Raw genomic sequence first — 22030 nt, forward strand, 5'->3', positions numbered from 1 at the left:
CCATTAAAGATTGAAATTCCCTGCTGCAATAACTGTACTTTATAAGCACTAGAGGAAAAAAAATCAAACCGCAGTTTTTAGGCAGTTACCTGTCTCCTGTTAGAGTTCCTGAAGGCAACCATGATGAGCGAGAAGGCTGGGGATTTGAATTGAATTTACAGCTGACTCATAGGGAGTGTTTACACTGATGCCGCCCTGGGACTCCACCCGTTTAACACCCTTTCATCCCCAGCCTGCTGTTAGGGATAACTTTAAGGGAAGCTGGGACCACTGCGCACTAGTGCTCAGGACCCAGCCATGCTAAGAGATGTTGGCTTCTCTTCCCTCCCTCCCTCAGTCTCTCCCTCCCTCCCTCCTTCCCACCTTTTTACACTTGTGTCAGAATGATGTTGCCTGAGGTGCCCATTTTGAGGAATAGGCTAGAGGCTTCTCTAATTTGATGTTCTCAGCTTGGACTTCAGTCTCAGACAAAATCACTAACTTTGTATCTCTGTGTGTGTGTGTGTCTGTCTGTCTGTCTCTGGGTGCATGTCTGTCTTTGTTTCTCTGTCTCTGACTCTCTCTCTTATCCCACCCCACCCACTGCACACCCCTGCACATCCTAACGGCTACTGTGCCACTCAGAGGCTGTCAGTCCAGCCTTTGCTGTGAGGTGGACCAGCTAGTAGACCTTGTGGGGCGGTCCCAAATAGAAAGCTCCATTTCCTTGTAGGAGATGTAATGTGTAAATGACCACATTTTCAGCTCTGTAGTATTACAAGCACTCTTACGAAATGACCATTATTAGACCCACTTAAAAGGTGTGACATGCCGGGCATGGTAGCACACGCCTGTGATCCCAGCACACTGGGAGGCAGAGGCAGGTGGATCTCTGTGAGTTCGAGGCCAGCCTAGTCTACAAAGCGAGTCTAGGACAGCCAAGGCTACACAGAGAAACCTTGTCTACAAAAAAAAAAAAAAAAAAAAAGAGGTTGTAATAGAGTGCTAAATGGCTTGTGGGGTAAGAGCACTGGCTTCGGGGCTGGAGAGGAGAGATGGCTCAGTGGTTGAGAGCACTGGCTGCTCTTCTAGAGGACCCGGGTTCAATTTCCAGCACCCACATGGCAGCTCACAACTGTCCACAACTTCTGTTCCAGGGGATCTAACACCCTCATACAGTTCTATGCAGTCGGAACACCAATGTACATAAAATAAAAATAAGTAAATTATAAAAAAGAGCACTGGCTGTTCTTTCAGAGGACCCAAGTTCAAATCCCAGCAACATGGCAACCCACAGCTTTCTGTAACTTCAGTCCAGGGAACCGATACTCTCTTCTGGCTTCCTCTGGAGCAAGCATGCACACTATCCAGACATACATGCAGACAAATCACTCATTCACATAAAAGAAGTAATTTTAAGTTGAGAAAACTGTGGCTGACCCATACTCACAACTGACAATTACGTAAAAGAAAATGTAAAATTTGTTTAGGTCTGGACCTTGAGACCTAAACTTTGGAGTTATAAAAATGTAGTGCCTGTGTTCACACTCTGAAATAAGAAAATAGAATGTGATGTTAGAGACAAATATAAGGGGCTGGCAAGATGGCTCCGTGGTTAAAAGCGCTTACTCTTCTTACGCAGGACCCACGTTCAATTCTCAACACGCACGTGGTACATGGTGCTGTACAACCACCTGGTAAGCCCAGTTTTCTAATGATTTATTTAATTTTATGTGCGTTAGTGTGAAGGTGTGAGCGCCGCCCTTGGAATTGGTGTTACAGGTAGCTTTGAGCTGCCAGGTGGATGCTGGGAATTGAAGCCGGAACCTTTGGAGGAGCGGACAGTGCTCTTAACCCCCGGGCCATCTCCAGCCCCTGTTAAGCCCAGGGACTCCGAGGCCCTCTTCTAGCCTCCACAGGCTCCTGCCCTGACATACTAGACACCCCTGGGCAAAACACTCGTCTCACACAAATAATAAAGGAAGAAATCTTTTTAAAGACAACTGTGAAAAAGAAATGGGTGACAGCGTATGTTCCCTAGCGCGGAGATGTAGCGTGGGAGGAAAGGCAGGAGGGCGCCTCACCGTCGGAGAGCGCTGGACGGTCTCTGTCTGTCTACACCCGTGGACTTGTCACAGATGTGCTTGCCTCGCACAGACCGAGCCGGCCCGGAGAGTCCTGCCTTGAGCGGAAGCAAACCACAGCTAGAAAAGCAAAGTCCTCTCGTTAGGAATCGCTAAGGATGTGAGCCAACAGGCCCCAGGTCTTCTCCGAGAAGCAAGGTGAGAGGGAAAACGAGGGTTCCTGGTTCCAGAAAGTTCCAGTTCTGACTTTCCTAAGCTTTAGTTGCTTTTCTCTTTGTACATTTCCAGGTTCCCAACAACCTCTGAATGGCTCATTAACCCAGTTTTTAAAAAAGGTTTATTTATAGCTGAGTGTGGTGGCACACCCCTGTGATCCAAGCACTCACAGAGGCAGAGGCGGGCGGATCGCTGTGAGTTCAAAGCCAGCCTGGTCTGCAAAGCCAGTCCAAGATAGCCAAGGCTACACAGAGAAACCCTGTCTTGAAAAAAAAAAGATTTATTATTTAAGCACTCCATTTACATGTGTGCCTTCATGACAGAAGACAGCATCAGAGAGGGCACCAGATCCCATCATAGATGGTTGTGAGCCACTTTGTGGTTGCTGGGAATTGAACTCAGGGCCTCTAGACGATCAGCCAAGGCTCTTAACTGCTGAGCCATCTCTGTAGCCCTACCAATCCTTTTTTATTTATTTATTGTGTTTTAGCTTTTTTGAGACAGGGTTTGTCTGGCTCTCTGCTGATGGTTCAGAGGTAAATACTATTCTGGGAAGCCTGGCTTTCCTGGAACTCATTGTAGACTAGTGAACTCACAGAGATCCACCTGCCTCTCTCTGCCTCTCGAGTGCTGAGATAAAGGTGTGCACCACCACTTTCAGGGTTTTTTTTTTTTTTTTTTTTTTTTTTTTTGAGACAGGGTTTCTCCATGTAGCCCTGGCTGACCTGGACTGGCTTTGTAGACCAGGCTGGGGATCACACCCAGGGTGTCAGGCAAGCACTCTATGAGATAAGCTCCTTCCCAGCCCCTGTCAGATACTTTGCATAATCACACTAGGCACTCTTCTGGCTCTGGAGCGCGTGGCAGCTGTCCTGTGGTCCAGCCTTCCATGAGCTTGCTGCCTGTCACTCACATTTATGCATGTCTCCAGCGGGGAGCAGGACCCAACCTGTGACACTGCCACTGCGCTGCTCCTCCTGTTGTTTCAGGTGGCCTCATGTGACCTGCCCTGTGAGAAAAGAACCCACGGGCATCCCACCAACATTCACCATCAGGCCTGCACGATGGCTCAGCCTGATGACATGTCCTCTCCAGATCCCACTGGGGAAGGAGGACACTCTCTCCCTTACGCACGCCACATCATGTGTGCCTTCATGAACAAACGACAAACACTTTTTTTTTAAAAATCAGAATCAGGGCTGGAAAGATGACCGCACAGTCCGGAGCACTTGTTTTTCTTGCAGAGAATCTAGTTCGGTTCTCCAACACCCACGTGATGGCTCACAACTAAGAACAACTCCCTCTCCAAGAGATCCTGCTCTCCCCTTTGACTTCCTCATCACACATACGTGCGTGAAAGCAGAACACTCAGACACCACATGAAGTACATAAATCTGAGGACAAGTGAGAACCAACCCGGCAGCTGTGTCCTGACCCCTGTGGAAGCAGACTGTTTGGCCCAGCCATGCCTTCAGGGTCTCCAGTCCGGCCACACGCTGACTGCGGCTCTCGAGGAAGAAGGGATCCCAAAGCTGATGCCGAGTTCCCAACACTACAAATCTTAAAGGAAAACAAGCTTCCTGTTGTTTTAATAGACTAAATGTCAGGGTGACCTGTTACCATGACTAACAAGAACTGTTCCAGTAGGAGAGCAACAGAGCTAGTTTAACCCTTGCTTTGATGGAGCTTAAGTTCTAGTGGGAGAAAAGAGACAAACACCTAAGTTAAAAACATAGTTAGCAAAGTAAATTCATGCAGAAGAATGAGGTTGGACCATTTATTACCTTATACTATTTGCAAAAATTAACACAAGATGGATTAAAGGCTTAAATTAAAAGCCAAAATTATAGGACTTTTATAAGAAAATGTAGGATTTGGATGTAAATTATCCTCCAAACTGGTTCACGTGTTAAAGGCAGGAAAAACCAGATCCCGGAGAGGTGCCGTTCACTTAGGCTCTGTCCTCCCAAGAGCCCCGGATACTGTGGGAGGAAGCCATGAAAGGAAACAAGCCCACTCTAAACTCACTTAGATATTTGGAAAGATACCTAGTTTCCAAAAGTGCCAAACAGAAAACATCGGAGGAGAAAACCGGAAAACGATCTGTCAAATAGTATACGCAAAACAAGCTTACTTAATTAGTGTTCGCATCTTCATGCCCTTGTCCTGCCATGTTGCGTGTGTGGAGCTCAGAGGGAAATTTGTAGGCAACAAAGCCAGGACACTATCAAGAGAATAAAAATGCAACCCATGGAAAGGAATAATAAAACATTTGCAAGTCATATATTTGATAAGAAATACTTAGAATATATAAATAATTCCCCAAACTCAATCACAAACACAAAAACAAGTGACAATCTAAACACGGCAAATTATTTTTAAATTACATTTATGTATTTTTTGTGTGGATGTGTGTAGAAGAACACACACATCCACTGTGCACAAGTGGAGGTCAGAGGAAAACTTACAGGAGCCGGTTATCCCTTCCACCATGAGGGACCCAGAGAATGTCCTCAGATCATCAGGCTTTGAGGCAGATACATTCATCCTCCGACAAAGGATTTGAACACACTGAGTGTACTAGCACACACCTTTAATCCTAGCACTCATGGGGAGGTAGAGGCAGGCAGATCTGGTTAATTCCAGGACAGCCAGGAATACATGGATACATAAAGAGACCTTGTCTCAGAAAAAAAAAAAAAATGGGCTCACAGAAACTGAACCACCAACCAAAGTGCGTGGGTGGACTGGGCCTGGGCTCCCTGCACATATGTAGCAGACATGGTTTTCGTGCGGGTCCCCCGGCAACTGCAGCGGGATCCTCTCCGACCCTGACGCCTGCCTCTGGATCCCATTTCCCCGGCTGGGCTGCCGTGTCTGGTCTCAGAGGAAGAGGATGGCTTAGTCCTGCAACCGCTTGATATGCCAGGATGGGTTGGCACGCATGGGGGACGTCCCCCTTCCCTGAGGAGAAGGAGAGGGGAGAATTCGGAAGGGAGTGTGAGGGGGGAGGAGCAGCAATCAGGATGTATAGGGAAGACATAAATTAATGGAGAATTTATATTAAAAAGATCTGAACACATTACTTCAAGGAAGACATACAACAAGCATGTGAAAATCTTGATATTATTAGGGAAACAAAAATACTGCTTTCCACCTAGTGAGACAGCTATCTGAAGAAACAACAGTTACAAGGCAGTGAAGACGGCACCGCAAATAAAGGCCCCTGATGCCAAATCTGAGGACCTGAGTTCAGTTCCTGCCACATGGTAGAAGAGGAGAACTGGCTCCCTCAAATGACCCTCTGCCCTCCACACGTGCACTGTGGCATAACCACACACACACACACACACACACACACACGCACACACGCACACACGCACACAAACACAAGATACAAGACATCCATATAATGGAATGTTACTAAGTCGTTAAAATAAGTGAAGCTCTGATACACACTATAGCCTTACATTAAGGGCAACAAAGCAATGATAAGAGAAACACCACGTTGGGCATGGTGGCTCCCGCCTGTAATCCCAGAACTCAGGGAGGCAGAGGCAGGGGGATCTCTGTGAGTTTGAGGCCAGCACAGCCAGGACCTCACAAGACCTCACAAGAGTACAGCCCTATCTCAGAGAGAGAGAGAGAGAGAGAGAGAGAGAGAGAGACTGGACCTTGCAGCGTACAAACAGAAGAAATGAGACCAAGCGACAGACTGCACATAAGCTGGGCGAGACGCCTTCATCCCTCCGGGGAAGCAGCCATTGAGCCATTGAGAGCTAGCACCAACCAGGGATAACCCGGCTGCTTGCTTGCACAAAGCGTCAGTGGGTTTTACTGCTCTCGTGGGAGGCTACAGCTTTTGTCCATTTGTCACGGGCATTTTTAGATGTTCTGTGTACAAGCACCCCGGCTTATTCTGGTGCCATCAGCTAACTAAGCTCATCTGGGAAATTACAGCTAGCCCTGTCACCCTGCAGCAGCATCCTGCTCTCGTGCTGAGCTGAAACGGGCAGAAGAGGAGAAGCACACATCCGTCCCAGCAGGCCAAGTTAACCCTGGATTACCATTCCAGGCAGAACATTTCTCAGCTGGTAACCTTTTAGTCTACATACATAGCTGGGAATAATCAGCTCAGAGTCTGAGGCAAAGAGAACTAGATAGCATACAAACACAAAGATGGCATCCGAATGTGGTGGAGCACACCTGTAATCCCAGCATTTCAGACAGGACAGCAGGAGGGTCAGGGGCTCAAGGTCAGCTTGGGCTACACAAGACAACAAAAACAGAAACATGCTGAGCCTTAAACCCTCTATAGCTGTGACCAGATAGCTTTAGGTTCTAGGAAAGATCCGATATTTTAAGCAGAAACAGCCTTCAAGTTTGGGTGAAGTAACACAGAGAGTCGGCACCAGTGGCTCCTCAGTGGTCTAACCCCAGTGAAGCCAGTGGGTTAGACCACTGCTCAGCTGCCCACCTTCCGAACTCCGTGATCTTTCTAAGATTTACTCACGCGTGTGAGTGTTTTGCCTGCGTGCGTGTCTGTGCACCGCGTGCTTCTCTGGTGAAGCTTAGAAGTGAGTTGCTTCTCTGAGAACTGGAATTCTGGAGGTCATCTTTCTCATCTGCCATGTGTATGATGCCAGGAACTCAACCCAGCTCCTCTGCAACAGCAGCGCGTGCCCTTAACCACCGAGCCCTCTCTCCAGCCCCTCAGATTGGTGATCTTTAAGTTAACTGAGAGCCAGTGAGGCTAGGCGGCTTATGTACGTTTGGCTTAGTTTTCTGACAATGAGTTTTTCTTCCTTTTGTTTGCTATTTGGGGAGCCCTCTTCACTCTTGTAGCCTTAGCTGGCTTTGGTCATGAGGGACCCTCAGTAAACATTCTGACCTTGTGACTTGATCTGTGCTGCAGAACAAGCTCAGCAAAGCAGGCAGAGGAAAAACACACTGGGCTTTTAATTGGTAACAGGTTAAGCTTGCCTTTTGTCCCATGATTCAGAAGGACAAACACCGTATCTCACTTACTCAGGAACCTAGAGTAGTGGAGTCAGGAAGTAGACTGAAGGTGCTAGCGTGTGGAAGAGGGGTGAGGAGCTACTGCTTCTCCATGTAGTTTCTGGTTGGGGTGGCGATGGTAAGGATTGTAACTAGGTGGTAGTGAGTTACACAAAACAATGAATGAGCTCGGTGCCACTGAGTTACAGCTCGAGATGGTCAAAATGGTAAACTTCAGATTATGTAAATTTTCCCACTGCAAAAAAAAAGGTAATCATGATGTAGCTAAGTGATAGAGCACTTGCCTAACACAGGTGAAGCCCTGGGTCAGCGGCAGAAAGAAAGGCAGACAGGCAGAGATGGCTGAGCAGTTAAGCGTACTCCCAGCTCTTACAGAGAATCCAGGTTTGGTTTCCAGAACCCACGACAGGCAGCTCAAGCTTCCTGCAACTGCAGTTCCGGAAGATCCGGCCTCCACATCTGGCCTCTAAGGGCACACACACACACACACATACACACGCAGCACACACACACACACACACACACACACACACATACACACACACACACACAGCATACACTTACATAGACATGTAAATATATATTTTTTTTTTAAGAAAGAAAGGAAGAAAAGAGAAGGGGGAGGGAGGGAGCAAAACACTTCCTGGGATTTTAGATCAACAAAGAAAAGAGCAATTGGAATGCTGGTCTTAGTTGGACTTGGTTGAAATAATAATTTAAACATGTAAGATTTGTCCATGTGTATACTTATGCATACATATGGAGAGAAGGCTGATTATACACACACAGGCACAGTAAAGAACAGTACAGGGAGAGAGAACAGCACAAAGGCTTCGAAGCACAAACGTACTTGATATATTCAAGGAGCGCCAAGGAGAGAAGTGCTTGGTGCGAATGGACGGAGCAGCCTTAAAAAGTCAGTACACAAAGTCAGAGAGAAAGCAGAATCAGATGACACAGACCCACAGGCTGTGTTGGTTAGGGCTCTGGCTTTTCTTCTGAGCAGAGTGGCCTGATTGCTTAAAGGTTAAAAGCATAAACTAGCTGCTTGGCAGGGACCTGACTCCAGAGGCAAGCACAGAAACCCGGAGGCCAGCGGCAAGCCACCTAGAGCTGGTGACAGCTTGGTGCCAGTGCTGAGAAATCACCAAGTATCAGCAGAACTTGAGCCACCAAGCTTCTCCTTCCGACGGGCTTGTGGATAAAGAGAAGGAGAGGCTGTGGCCTGGACACGGGTGATATGTGTCATCCGCAGTGTAGACCGATGTTGAGGTGGTCAGAGAAATTTTTGCCCACCCTTTAGATCTAGGGCTTTCAGGGCATTTGTCTCCTGCTGCACAGGGGAACTGCAAACAAGACCAAAATGCCCATAATCAATGATAATACCTTCAAGAAAATTAGAGGATGAAGCCAGGCACAGTGGTGCCCATTTGTAGAGCCAGCTGTTCTGAAGCTAAAGCTGGAGGATTGCCTGAGCCCAGGAGTTTGATAGCAGCCTGAGCAGCAGAGTAAGACTTTATCTCAACAGCCGGAGGTGGGGGTGGGTGGCAGTGTAGTGTGCTTGCTCAGCACGCACAAGCCTTTGACAAAAACAACAGAGTGCCAGGCTCTTTGTGTGTGCACATGTGTGTAAGTACACAGAACACGGAGCTAGAATGTCAGAAAAAGAGCAGCATCTTAAGTATGACTGTAAGGTGCCTGGAGTCTCTATCAGCACAGTCTACGTGTTTGTCTTGTCTCCTCCGTCAGAGCTTCTGGACTCTCCCCGTGCATTCAGCACTCAATGACTCCTGTAAACACAGACCTCCCAGGACGCCGACCTCACGCACACGTGGATGACTCAGCCTGAGTCCCGTGCTGATGTTGTCTGTACCTGATAGAATTATACTTTTGTGTATGGAACATTTCCTCGGAAAAGTTGTGTTTGCTCTAATATACTGTGTTGTTTGTCTCAAGGATCTTGGTGAATATGTATGTATCTTAGTTCTTCTCATATGCCCTCGTAACTGAAGGAAAAGGCATACATTATTGCTGGGATTTAACAAAGGATTTATGGAGACAGATTATTACAGTGTGAGCACTGGTGGCTGCTGAAATGGTTCAGCAGGTAGAGCTGCCACTAAGTGATGACTGTGTCCAATCCTTGGTAACCAAACAGAGGAAAGAGCAAACCAACTCCCATGCACATGTGCCACGAACACACACAGGCACACACACACATGTATACATAAAATGGAAGCCTTGAAGACCTTCAAAATTAGACTATCACACACACACATACATACATAAAATGGAAGCCTTGAAGATCTTCAAAATTAGACTATCACACACACACATACATACATAAAATGGAAGCCTTGAAGATCTTCAAAATTAGACTATCATCAACTTCGATGATTCCATGAAAGATGTGCTCCCATAATTTAAATTTCTAACAGAAAGCCAGGTGTACAAGCCCAGCAATCCCTAATTAAGAAAAATGCCCTACAGCCAGATCTCAGGGAAGCATATTCCCAGCTGAGGTGCCCTCCTTTGATAACTCTAGCCTGTGTCAAGCTGACACAGATCTAGCTGTGACCCGGGGTAGTGGCGTAGGCCAAGCCCAGGGCTGCACACATGCTATGGAAGAGCCCGCCCACTGACTGTACACTTTGCTTGTACTATTTGTCATATACAGAAACCCAGGGGACCCGTTTTCTTTCCTCGTGTCCTAGTTCCCACTCAAGTCTTAGATCAGCAACAGATCAGTGGGAGCCAGAGACAGTCCAGCAGACGTGGGGCCTGTGCAGAGAGTTTCCAGGAAGAACGTCCCTTTGAGCCAGGCAGGAGGAAAACATCTTGCTCCAGCCTTGAACTTTACAAAGCCATACACAGAAAGAAATATAACGTATGGTTACAAAACAAAAGCAGCACACTGTCATGGCCACCCCATTACTGACTGCATCGGGGACCAGAGACTCCAAGCACTTACCTTGAGTTTACACTTCTAGGCCCCAGGAAAATGCTAATGCAAATTTCTTGTGCTGTGCCCTCAAAACAGAAGGCAATTGTGTCTGAAGGTCATGAAGACTTTGGTTTCTGATGTTCTTGACATTTGAAAAACTGCTTTTGTTTGCAGCAGAACTTGAGAAATAATTTTTTAACCAAGAGAAAAATTATGAAATTCTTTCTTGCAATGTGAATGCAAAGATTTTTTTTTTTAGATTTTTGTTTTGCATGGTTGTTTGAATGTGTGCCTCATGCACGCATGACCACCGTAGTCCTCCAGAGAAGAGGTGTTGGATCCCTTGGAACTGAAGTTAGTTTTGAGCTGCTACGTGGCTGCTGGGAATCTGACCAGTAAGTGAACACTCTTAACTGTTGGACCATTTTTCCATCCCCAGAAAAGATTCTTAAATAACAAAGTGTCACCTCTAAGCAGCACAGCATACTTCTGCTGGTTTGTTTCTTAAGTTCTGGTCCTAGCCCAGAATGGTATTAAATTTCCCACATAGCAGAGACCTGCTTGATTCGCCTCCTGATTCGCTGCCTCCACTGTCCAGTTCTAGAGTTAGAGACTTGTGCTGTGATGATTAGTTTATTTGTTACTGGCGATGGAACCTAGGTGCTGAAAACTCTCTCTTCTGAAAAGGCTGGCTTGCTATTTATTTGAGCACCTCTTTATTGCCTTAGCTTCAGCTTAAATGTGGCATATTTGTCTGATGGTATAAGAGGGTATTGGGCCCCTGACATTATGCTTGTGCTATGCTTGCAGACAGGAGCCTAGCACAATGGTCCTCTGAGAGGCTCCACCAGGCAGCAGATAGAAACAGAAGCAGGGACCACACAGCCAGACATTGGGTGGAGCTCGGGAAATCTTGTGGAAGAGTGGGAGGGAGGATAGAGGGATCTGGAGGGGACAAGAACTCCACAAGGAGACCAACAGAGTCAACTAACCTAGGCCTGTGGGGCTCACAGAGACTAAAGCATCAACCAAAGAGCATACAGGGGCTGGACCTGGGCCCTCTACACATATGTAACTGATGGGCAGCTTGGTCTTCTTGTGGGTTCCCTAGCAAGTGGAGTGGGGCTGTCTCTGACATGGATTCTGTTGCCTGCCATTGAATCACTTTCTGCTAGCTGGGCTGCCTTCTCTGGCCTCAGTGGAAGAGGATGCCCTTAGTCCTGATAGGCCTTGATGCCAGGGACGGGTTTGTACAGGGGTAGATGGCGGGAGAGTGGGACCGGGAAGAGAGGAGGAAGGGGGCTGTGACCAGGATGTAAAGGGAATAAAGAAAATTTTAAAAGAGGGTTTTGGGTGTCTTCCTCTCTTGCTCTCTACCTTCTTCTTCTGAGGCAGAATCGCTTACTGAACATGAACCTGGAATGAGGTATGCAGGCGTGCCTGTGCCGCAGCCCCATGAGGGAAGGAGACAAGAAGATAACTGGCATTTGCTGGGGGCCACCCAGGCTTTCCTCATAGAAAAAGGGAGCCACATCTCCAGCCCTGACATCCATTCCTGATGTGGCTTCCAATTCCTGATTCCAGAAGCATTCGCTGTGTTTAAATAGCTCGAGTTGATTTAGACTTGACATGAGATTTTCTAGAAAAGCAAAGCACAATACAAGGCTGGGGAGATGCTCAGTCACTAAGAGCATTTGCTACTTAACTGTTAGATAAGAGGCCGGCACTGTCTGAGGCATTCGCAATTTCAGCACCGTTGGGGGCGGAGACAAGATAACTGGCATTTGTGGGTGTCAGCCCAGCCAAAAAAGTTGTTTCAAGTTAAGAGACTCTACCTCAAAAGATAAAGTAGAGAGTGACAGGGGAGACAGCCGATACCCTCTTATGGTCTCTGTGAGTACCCCCCACACACACACATATGCTACATTCGGGCTTTAGCTTGTGCACACTGATGTGTGTGCACGCAGCAAGGCAGTAAAAGTGTCGAATAAAGAGCAAATCAGTCTTTTCAGAAAAATGAATTTTGAGTCAATGTTATCTACTTGTGTAGTATTGCTTGCTCTGAATTATGTTAAAACAAGTGTTCAAATCCCAAACAGATCCGAATTTTTATTTATTTATTATGTATACAGTGTTCTGCCTGCATATATGCATTCACACCAGAAGAGGGCACCAGATCTCACTATAGATGGTTGTGAGCTACCATGTGTTTGCTGGGAATTGAACTCAGGACCTCTAAGAAGAGCAGACAGTGCTCTTAACCTCTGAGCCATCTCTCCAGCACCAGATCTGAGTTTTAAAAGGAATTACATTTAGTGGGGCATGGTAATGCCCACGTGTGAGCTCAGGACTCAGCAGAGGCAGGTGGATCACTGCACAAGTAGGAAGCCAGCCTGAGCTACCTACTGAACACCTGTCTCAACTCAGGGGCAGGGCTCGGGCTGCTCAGCAGACACACATTCGCCGTCCCAACTCTGGCGAATTGAATTTAACCAGCAGAGCCCTGTGGAAGGAGATGACTGAGGCTCGCAAGCTGTCTTCTGCCTCCCACAAGCCTGCTGTGGCACACACGGCCCACCCTACAAAACAAATAAGTGAAGAAAAAGAAGACAGGGGAGAGAGGTACATACGGACCAAGTGCTGTGTGTGTACATATGCAGGGACACACCACACCACCTATATAACACATTTGTTGTATCGTGTGTAATATATTGTGTGTAATATATCATACACCACCATCCATGAAAAAGTCAATGTGATAACTATGGTTTAAGTATATTTGCTTTCCAGAATAAAATTAGGTACAGTAAAACTGAAGGACTATGTAAACCAGTGGTTTTCAACGTGTGGGGCATCAGACAACCCTTTCCCAGAGGTCACATATCAGATATTTGCATTACAGTTCATAACAGTAGCAAAATTACAGTCACGAAGTGGCAGTGAGATAGATTTATGGCTGGGAATCACAGCAGCGTGAGGAACCGTAGAAAGGGCAGCGGCATTAGGCTGAGAACCGCTGCTGTAAACAAATGCTCTTGCTCTGCTTGGCAACAGACAAGATTATTCTGGTACAGAAGAACCACTCCAGGGGGTTTTCCTGGGAGCACTGAGAGTGAAGAGACACCGCTGACCAGGAGCTAGCGTTGTGTGTCTAATGATCTCCATCTGCTGTCATTAACCGTTTTTACACTTTTGTTTTGTCTTTTGTTTTGTTTCTCCAGACAGGGTTTCTCCGTGTGGCTCTGCCTGTCCTGGAACTCGCTCTGTAGACCAGGCTGGCCCCATAGAGATCTGCCTGCCTCTGACTCCCAAGTGCTGGGATCAATGGCATGAGCCACCGCTGCCCAGCTCAGTTTTTACAATTTTGTCCTGGATTTTTAAAAGCTTGAAATTTGTATTTCCTGTAACCAAAACAATTTTTTTTCTTCCTAAATAAAATAAGTATGATCAGAACCTGTCGTAGGGCGTGATAACTGGACACATTTTAAAGTCACATTTTTGCACATGTGCGGGCCCTTCCTTTTATTCTTATTTATTCATTTTCTGAGGCGGGGTCTGTCTTGCCTGCTGCTGCTGTGTGCACTACAAACGAAGTGGCCCAAAGCTGCTGGAGAATTCTGCTTCCGGGTTCTTAGGGTCTGACCTCAGCTCATCAGGCTTGTGCAGCAATCACTTTTACCTACTGAGCCATCCGTAAAAATACAGATTTTTAAAGTGGTCCCCGGTCCCGCAAAATTAGAGCAGGAGAGTCATAAAAATAATTGGACACATAGAATTTGTTTCGGGAAGCAATTTTCAAATTAGTTCTCACTGAGGTTATAATGCTCTCAGCCTTATGATTGTTCTTTTCGTTTGCTTGCATTTGTTTTTTTCCCTCAGCTATCGTGCAACCGAGGCTGGCTTTCAATTCACTATGTAGCCCAGGCTGACCTTGCGCTTTCTGATCCTCCTTCCTCCCCCTCCAAGTGTTGAGGCTGCAGCATCTAGCCCTGCAAAGAAAACGCTCCAGGAAGGGGACTGACGTAAGCTAAGAGCTATGGAGGTAGAAAAAAAGAACAGTATCAGGAATCTGAGGGACAATGGAAGCATACGGGTTTGTTTCGTTTTTACCACGTAACAGGTTACTAAGAACTTACTGGAGATCAGCATTCTGAGAAGTGCGGGAGAAGAAGAAGCGCGCTTGAAGAAGAGATGCTGTGCAAAGGCAGAGGAACCTCTCCTAACTCAGGCTGAGCTTCCTGGCCGTCCTGAGTGCTGGGAATTTAGATGAATATTCCAGAAGTAAGTCAGGTCGTGGAGAAGGCGTGATCTCAGCATAAACTCTTTATTTAGCTTAATTTTACCTCCTCCTGCTTAGAAAAATTGTGTGTGTGTGTGTGTGTGTGTGTGTCTGTGTGTGAGCGCGCGATTAAAAACGTCTAGCAGAAAAGCGCTAAGGTTGTATTCCCTTTTCTCACCGCCAATCCCGCTTGGGAGCTGAGCAAAAGCTGACATTCACCCTCCGGCCAGCAGGGGGCGAGAGGCAGCGTACCTCGGCGTCCCCAGCCCCGCTCTTCCCCACGCCACTTGCGTGGTGGCGGTGCTACATACTGCGCATGCGCACGGGCATCCGGTCTTTTTCCCCTAGCGAGGCCGGGCTTGCAGGTCTGAGAGGAGCCGCGGTCGCGGGTGTCTGTTCCGCAGGATGGTGAGTGGGCATCGGGGAGTCGGGGCCGCGCGTGCACGTGGGCGTCCCCTCTTTTCGCGGGCGCCCGCTCGGGACGGCCCGTGCGTCCCGGGGCGCCGATGGCGTTCGATTCCCGGCTCCGCAGCCGCCGCTCCCAGCGTGGCCTTAATGGCTGCCGGGGTGCGAGCCGGGGGAGGGGCTGGGCCGCGGCGCCGGGAAGCAGCCTCCGAGGCCGAGGGCATGCAGCCGCCTCGGCTCCTCGGGAAGGCTCTGCGGAAGTCGGGCTCCCCGCGGAGGCGGCATCGGAGCCGCGGGTGTCCGTGGAGGCCGGAGGCCGTGCCTTGGACTCGGCGACCCGTGGCGCTTCCTAGTTGATGTGGCCTTCGCTTTCAGTGTCTTGCGGAGTCGGGCCCCAGCGATGTGGTGTTGGCTTCAGCCGGCTCTGCCGGTAGCCTCAGTTTAGGCTTCCCCAAAAGACAGGGAGGGCGGGTTGTGACGTTCGGTTCTCAAGGTGTGTGTGTGTGTGTGTGTGTGTGTGTGTGTAGTATATATTCTCCGTGTACTGTATATTGTCCCCGAAGGTTGGCATAGGAATCAGTTGGTACGGTCCCGAAATAGGAGCCTGCAGTTGTGGAGGGCTGGGATTGGTTCGGGGCCTTGCATCTTTACAGGTTTCTTGATGACTTAAATGCAGTTCCTAAGAGGGGTCGCGAATCTACCTGATCGTTACGATTCATAACAGCAAAATGAAGTTCTGAAACAGCAACGAATTTTATGGTTGGGGGGGGTCACCACAACATAAAGAACCAGGTCATGGTCAAGGGTTGCAGCGTTAAGGCTGAACCACTGGGCTAGAGTGATTCTTGTCTCCAATCAGTTTGGAAACATGTAAGGATATTTGACGGTCGTAATGATTTGCTCTTGAAATTGAAATGTTACATTGTTACATTAACAGGTTAACTCAAGTCAAAAATAGACTAAAGCCAGGTGGTTCGTACCTACTATCTCAGCACTCGGAAGCTATCGAAGTCTAGGTCATCCTGGGCTACATAGTTGACAGCCTGTCTCAAAAAAGAAAATCATTGAGACATTTAATTAAGCACTGATAACACTTTCTTCTCTTTCAAGGGGTTTGTTAAAGTTGTCAAGAACAAGGCCTATTTTAAGAGATACCAAGTGAGGTTCAGAAGGCGGCGAGGTATGAGCAGCTTCTCTTGTTTCAGTTTCTGAAGAGAATCAGCTTCGTGGTGGAATGGTCTTAATTAATTAATTTTCTTGCAGAGGGCAAAACTGACTACTATGCTCGGAAACGACTGGTGATCCAGGACAAAAATAAGTACAACACACCCAAGTATAGGATGATAGTCCGTGTGACTAACAGAGACATCATCTGCCAGGTGAGTTGAGTTCCAGTGTGAGCCCTGTGACCAGACTTCACTAGTCCTTCCGTCAATTGAAGATTTTTTTGCAGTAGTAGGTTTAACGGAGACTGCAAAGTTGCTACTTTTGGCCAGGTTTGGAAATCCTGACCCAGGTTAATTTCCATTATCGAATTTGGGAGAAAGGCTGGGAAAGTTTATGTGACTAGTCTCCCCATTGCTATGAGTTTGCACGTGATAACTTCTGGTCTTACTATCTGGGTTCATGCCACTGACCATTAAGAGTGGTGAGACTTGTTGCCACCTGGATGGCTTGCACATGTAATCCCAGCACTCCAGTGTGGAGGCAGGATTACCCTGGTCTTCGCTTTGAGAGCTGGATTTGAAATTCCAGCTCAGCGCTTGTGTACTGTTTGAAATAGGTTTTAAATGTACAAGAATGTCTTCCACTTTGAAAGCTCTTTTAAAAAAATGGCAGTTCCTATGTTCAGAACTTTTACAACTTCAGAGGGGTGATCAGAATAGACCTTGCTTTCTGTGTAAATTTGTTGACTGAAGGCAGGGTTGTCTTATGTTCTGATAACTAAGCGTGGGCTGTCTAAAACTTAGTTGAATTTAGCTCAAAAGATACTTTAATTAGATGATTATTTTCTTTTTTTGTCGACTTGACTTTTGTGGGGAGGTTCCAGACAAGGTCTCTGTAACCTTGGCTGTCCTCTGTAGACCAGGCTGTTTTTTTTGTTGTTGTTGTTGTTGTTGTTTTTTTTTAATTTTTGTTTTTGTTTTTTGAGATGGGATCCCACTGTATGGCCTAAGCTGATCTGGAACTCTGTAGACCTTGCTGGCCTTGAACTTAGAGGTCTACCTCCTGTTAATATATTGAACATGTTTGCCACCCTGCCTGGCTCTTTAGACGGTCTTGCTGTATAGCCTTGAGCTTAGGTCCTATTTGACATGCCCCCTGCCCAGTTTCTTGATTGACTTTTAACTGCTATGATTTCACCAGTTCGACCACCTTAAATGTGTTGAATGGTTGTATAATTAAGATCAACATGCTGTGTCTATTTTAGCCATGCTGTGTTTGCTAAACTGTTGTGTAGTTGACACACACAGACATAAATGTTCGTTGAGTTGTCTCTTCTCTCCACATCCTGTTAAGGCTCTTAGGTGGGACAGGTCCTGAAGCAGAGAAAGCACCACATTAATGACCTGGTTTTTCCCTCACTGCAGATTGCGTATGCCCGTATAGAAGGGGACATGATAGTCTGCGCAGCATATGCACATGAACTGCCAAAGTATGGGGTGAAGGTCGGCCTGACCAATTACGCTGCAGCGTATTGCACTGGCCTGCTGCTGGCCCGCAGGGTATGTACCTATCTTCAGTGACTTGAAAAGAGCACCAGCTTTCCCTGTGGCTTACAAAGTCAGCAGCAGAGAGCATGGTTCTGTCAGGCTGGGAAGCAGGTTAGTTGTCTTAACTAGTTGTTTCTGGATCAGTGTAGACCAGTTCTGATAGTTCTCTTCAGTGGTGGGAGTGGTGTGGTTTGCTATCTTTGGGGGTAATCGCTAGACTTCTGTGGTTTGAGCATTTCAAATAGTCTCATGCTGCTAAGAACTGACATTTTGTAATTGCATATGTGTGAGGGCACATGTCTGTCTTCAGCATACTGGTGGTCAAGAGGACGACTACTCTTCCACTGTGTGTCCCAGGGGTGGGACTTAGATCAGCAGGCTTGGCTGCAAAGTGCCTTCACTGTCTGGGCCAACTTGCCCTTGTGAGGATGGCTGGTTAGGCTTCAAAGACCTACATATCTAAGGCTGAAGAAAGGTGCGAGTCACACAGGGTTGACTGTGGAGACAGCTTTATGTTGACTTGTGTTCACAGCTTCTCAATAGGTTCGGCATGGACAAGATCTACGAAGGCCAGGTGGAGGTGACTGGAGATGAGTACAATGTGGAGAGCATTGACGGTCAGCCCGGTGCCTTCACTTGCTATTTGGATGCAGGTCTCGCCCGAACTACAACTGGCAATAAAGTTTTTGGGGCCCTGAAGGGAGCTGTGGATGGAGGCTTGTCTATCCCGCATAGGTAATAAGTAGTAGTCAGGGTTTCTGCCTTGACCCCGGTGTTTCCTGTTTGTTACTGACCGGACTGTGGCAGTCATTCAGGGCCTGCTCTGTGCTAGTTACTGCACGAGGACCTGTGTATTGAAGAGGAGATGGTCTCACTCTAGCCCGGGCCAGCCTGGAATTTGGGATCTTCCGGCCACTGCCTGGCCCTCTACATTTTGTTTTACAGTCAGGTTGATTACTGGGTTAGGGGGAAACTTGGCTTCTAAAAAAACATTTATAGACAAATATTTGATTTCTGAGCTTTTGGCTATTAAGATTGCTGGCTAGTTTTTGGAATTTAGTAAATTAACTTGTAATTCCTTAGAGATGGTGCATTTTTGTTAAGTTTTTGTAGTGTAAGATCAGTCTACACTAAATTTCACCTTGAATAGCTGTGTTGATTGTAACTTTAGACAAATCACCAATTCTCTTATCCTAGCTACTGCTGAGATAAGGGGATTTGAGGGGTGAGTCTTCTGCCTCCTGTGCTAGTGGCCAAGGGAATATGTGCTAGAAAGCGTGGGTGCTGACCTGGCTGTGTGGGTGCTTGTGGGGTCAGGATGGCTAGAGACTGCCCTGGGCAAGAGATGGACTCCGAGGGTGAGAAGCAAATGTTTGTGGATTCAGAAATGAGCTGCTAGTGATGACACCCGCTAACTGAGCAGTTGGTAGTTGGTCCTTCGATTGCATATGATGCAATAATTGTTTCAAGACGGGACTGACGGCAGCTCCTGAAGTGAATTCCTGGGGGTGCAGTAATTTCTTGTCTGTAGCCTAAAGTGTGAAAATCTTCATTTTAGTACCAAACGATTCCCTGGCTATGACTCTGAAAGCAAGGAGTTCAACGCAGAAGTGCACCGAAAGCACATCATGGGTCAGAATGTTGCAGACTACATGCGCTACCTAATGGAGGAAGACGAAGATGCCTATAAGAAACAGTTTTCCCAGTACATAAAGAACAACATCACTCCAGACATGGTAACAATTTACCTGTGCACACCTGATCACTGTAGAGACAGCTGCTTGCTTAGTGGCTGTAGCTTTCTATAGGTTATTCATTAAGTGCTGCTTTGTGGGTAGGTAAGCTGACTCTGAAGGTAGCATGTTGGACCTGCGGGAAAGGGTATTTTGCATATAACTATAAGTGGGCTTGCAGCATTTAAAAGCCTTGGATGCAAACGGGGGTGAGTGGAAGGAATAGTTCCTGCACTGCCTGCTTCATCTTGCTGGTCAGATTGCTATGTACTTGTGCAAACTCGATCACTAGCTCTGCATAATGTGGCAGCAGCTAAGGGAACCAGGTTTGCTAGAGCAGCTGTGGTGATAGCAAAGTACTAGCCTCAGAATCTACTGAGGTGCCTGTTCTGTCCCCCAACAGTCCTGCTTTTTAGGAGAAACTTTTTTTTTTTTCTTCCTTTAAGCATGCTTTCTCTGTGTAGCCCTAAATATGCTGGAACTCTCTGTAGACCAGGCTTGCCTTTAACTCAAGTGATCCACCTAACTTTGCTGGGTTTGAAAGTATGCCATCACTACCCTTTTTGGGTCTGGGGAAACCAGTTGTCATATTATCCTGGATTTGTCTAGGAACTTGATATCATCCAGGGCTGCCTTCAAACTTAAGATAGTCCTTACTTAAAAGCATGAGCTACCATGCCCTACTGTGATTAGCATTTTGATTTTCAGATAAAAATACAATTTATCATTCATTGAAATCCTAGGGAGGTGCACAGGTATTTTGCAAAAGTAGGGGTAGGAAAGGAATTGTTCTTTGATATTGGAAATCTACCAGCTCTAAAGTTTCATATTTAAGATGATCTGTATTAAAACATAGGAATAGTTGAAGACCGTAGTTTTGAGATTTTAGTAAAAATTACATTGTTATTACAAAGCTATTATTGCTGTAGAGTGTGGCTTGGAAAATATTTTCTGTGGTCTGTGTGCTTTGGACATCATTCTAGACTAAACCCAGTGTGAGCTTTAGGAGGTAAAAGCTTTTATTGCACTTCACTGCAGTCTTTTCTGGGTCTTGTACTGACCTGCTTGTGTTAGGCTTGTTCAAAACTTCTTTAGTTACTCAATGATGCTTTCCAAGAGCAAGCGCTTTTTATTTTGTGGTGTTGGGGATTAAACCCGGGGTTTCCTGCGGAGCTAAGCATACGTGCTCGACCTCTGAGCTTATATTTTTTTATCTTGAGCATTCTCGGTGTACCTGCTGAAATTCTCTGCAGATTTAGTGTTTCTTGACAGAGAATGGTCAAGAAATGGACTTAACCTAAGTCCGTGACTTCGTCTATGTATATGATGCTATATAAATGCATATTTTTTAAAGTAAGTTTAGGAATTAAACTTAAAGTCTAATCAAATAGGTAACGTTTAGGTGTTCTTCCTAGAAGACCTCAGGGGCTTTTTCAGTTCTAGCTGCTATGTACTAAAATTGACAGTGGTACTGTGCCTTTGGTACTGGGAGTTGCTTTAAAAGACCTGTCACATAAGAGAAATGGGAGGTTACCGATTTGGCAGGGCGTCCTCTTCCTGCATTCTTGTATTCAGTTAGTATTTCTTATCCCTGTATTATCTGCATCTTAAATCTCTTTGGTTTGGGCGAGCACCTTGAACAAATTTAGGTCAGGCAGTAGACTAGATTGTGGTGTAGGTCTACAAAGATAAGTTTATTGTGGACTCCAGATACAGCTGCCTTCCTCAGGGATATGTGCAGATTATTCACGTCAGACATTGAGCTGTTGTAAGGAAAAGGTCCGTTACATTCTGAGATTTAAGCAGGCAATACTGACTTAGCTAATGACGTTCCCTTTGCAAACTGAAGTAGAGGAGGGATCAGGTTCTGTACCCCAATAATAGGGCACATGAGGTGAAGGCAAATACTGTTTGCTTTGCTTTGTTCCAGATGGAGGAGATGTACAAGAAAGCCCACGCTGCTATCCGAGAGAACCCAGTCTATGAGAAGAAGCCCAAGAGAGAAGTGAAGAAGAAGAGGTGTGTACTTTCACTCTCTAGAAGAGGCTGGTGGTTCCTGCACTGCCTGCTTCATCTTGCTGGTCAGATTGCTATGTACTTGTGCAAACTCGATCACTAGCTCTGCATAATGTGGCAGCAGCTAAGGGAACCAGGTTTGCTAGAGCAGCTGTGGTGATAGCAAAGTACTAGCCTCAGAAACTCCTGAGGTGCCCATGCTGTCCCCCAACAGCCCTGTGGGTTTTATTAGTACCTAAAGAAGAGATAGCCATTGCAGTTGAGTTAGGAGTGTTCAAACTTGACATGTAGGTGGTGGCACTGTTGAATGAAGCATGATTGCCAAAGCTCAGAGCTCCCCAAAGTATAGGAACATCCTGTCTCCAAACAGATTTTCAGCTTCTATCCAATTACAAAGGGTTTTTTTTTTTCCCAGCTGAACTTGTGAGTGCATTCCTGTCTTTCTTATTCCTTATTTTGTTTTGTAGGTGGAATCGTCCCAAAATGTCCCTTGCCCAGAAGAAAGATCGGGTTGCTCAAAAGAAGGCAAGCTTCCTCAGAGCTCAGGAACGCGCTGCTGAGAGCTAAAACAGTTTCTATGAAGATTTTTTTCATAAAGACAATAAACTTATTGGCCAAGAAGCTATTTCTGTGTTAAGCTG

At 46.6% G+C, this 22030-nt stretch overlaps 1 protein-coding gene and 3 non-coding genes across 4 annotated transcripts; all 4 read left to right on the forward strand.

The window, feature by feature from the left end:
- The first annotated feature begins 14797 nt into the window (after positions 1-14797).
- Positions 14798-22014, forward strand: Rpl5 (ribosomal protein L5). The gene is made up of 8 exons (XM_021626615.2): positions 14798-14929; positions 16037-16106; positions 16190-16305; positions 17518-17652; positions 18173-18375; positions 19199-19376; positions 21304-21392; positions 21857-22014. Exons 1-8 carry the CDS (start codon positions 14927-14929, stop codon positions 21954-21956), a joined length of 894 nt encoding a protein of 297 aa, XP_021482290.1. The 5' UTR covers positions 14798-14926; the 3' UTR covers positions 21957-22014.
- LOC132653299 (small nucleolar RNA SNORD21) lies at positions 19035-19127 on the forward strand. Its single transcript, XR_009591071.1, has one exon. It is a non-coding gene; the product is annotated as a small nucleolar RNA SNORD21 (small nucleolar RNA).
- On the forward strand, positions 19647-19778 carry LOC132653301 (small nucleolar RNA SNORA66). Its single transcript, XR_009591073.1, has one exon. It is a non-coding gene; the product is annotated as a small nucleolar RNA SNORA66 (small nucleolar RNA).
- LOC132653300 (small nucleolar RNA SNORA66) lies at positions 21474-21605 on the forward strand. The gene has a single exon (XR_009591072.1). It is a non-coding gene; the product is annotated as a small nucleolar RNA SNORA66 (small nucleolar RNA).
- Positions 22015-22030: the final 16 nt, after the last annotated feature.

Source organism: Meriones unguiculatus, chromosome 3, assembly GCF_030254825.1.
Source record: "Meriones unguiculatus strain TT.TT164.6M chromosome 3, Bangor_MerUng_6.1, whole genome shotgun sequence".
Taxonomy (NCBI): Eukaryota; Metazoa; Chordata; class Mammalia; order Rodentia; family Muridae; genus Meriones; species Meriones unguiculatus.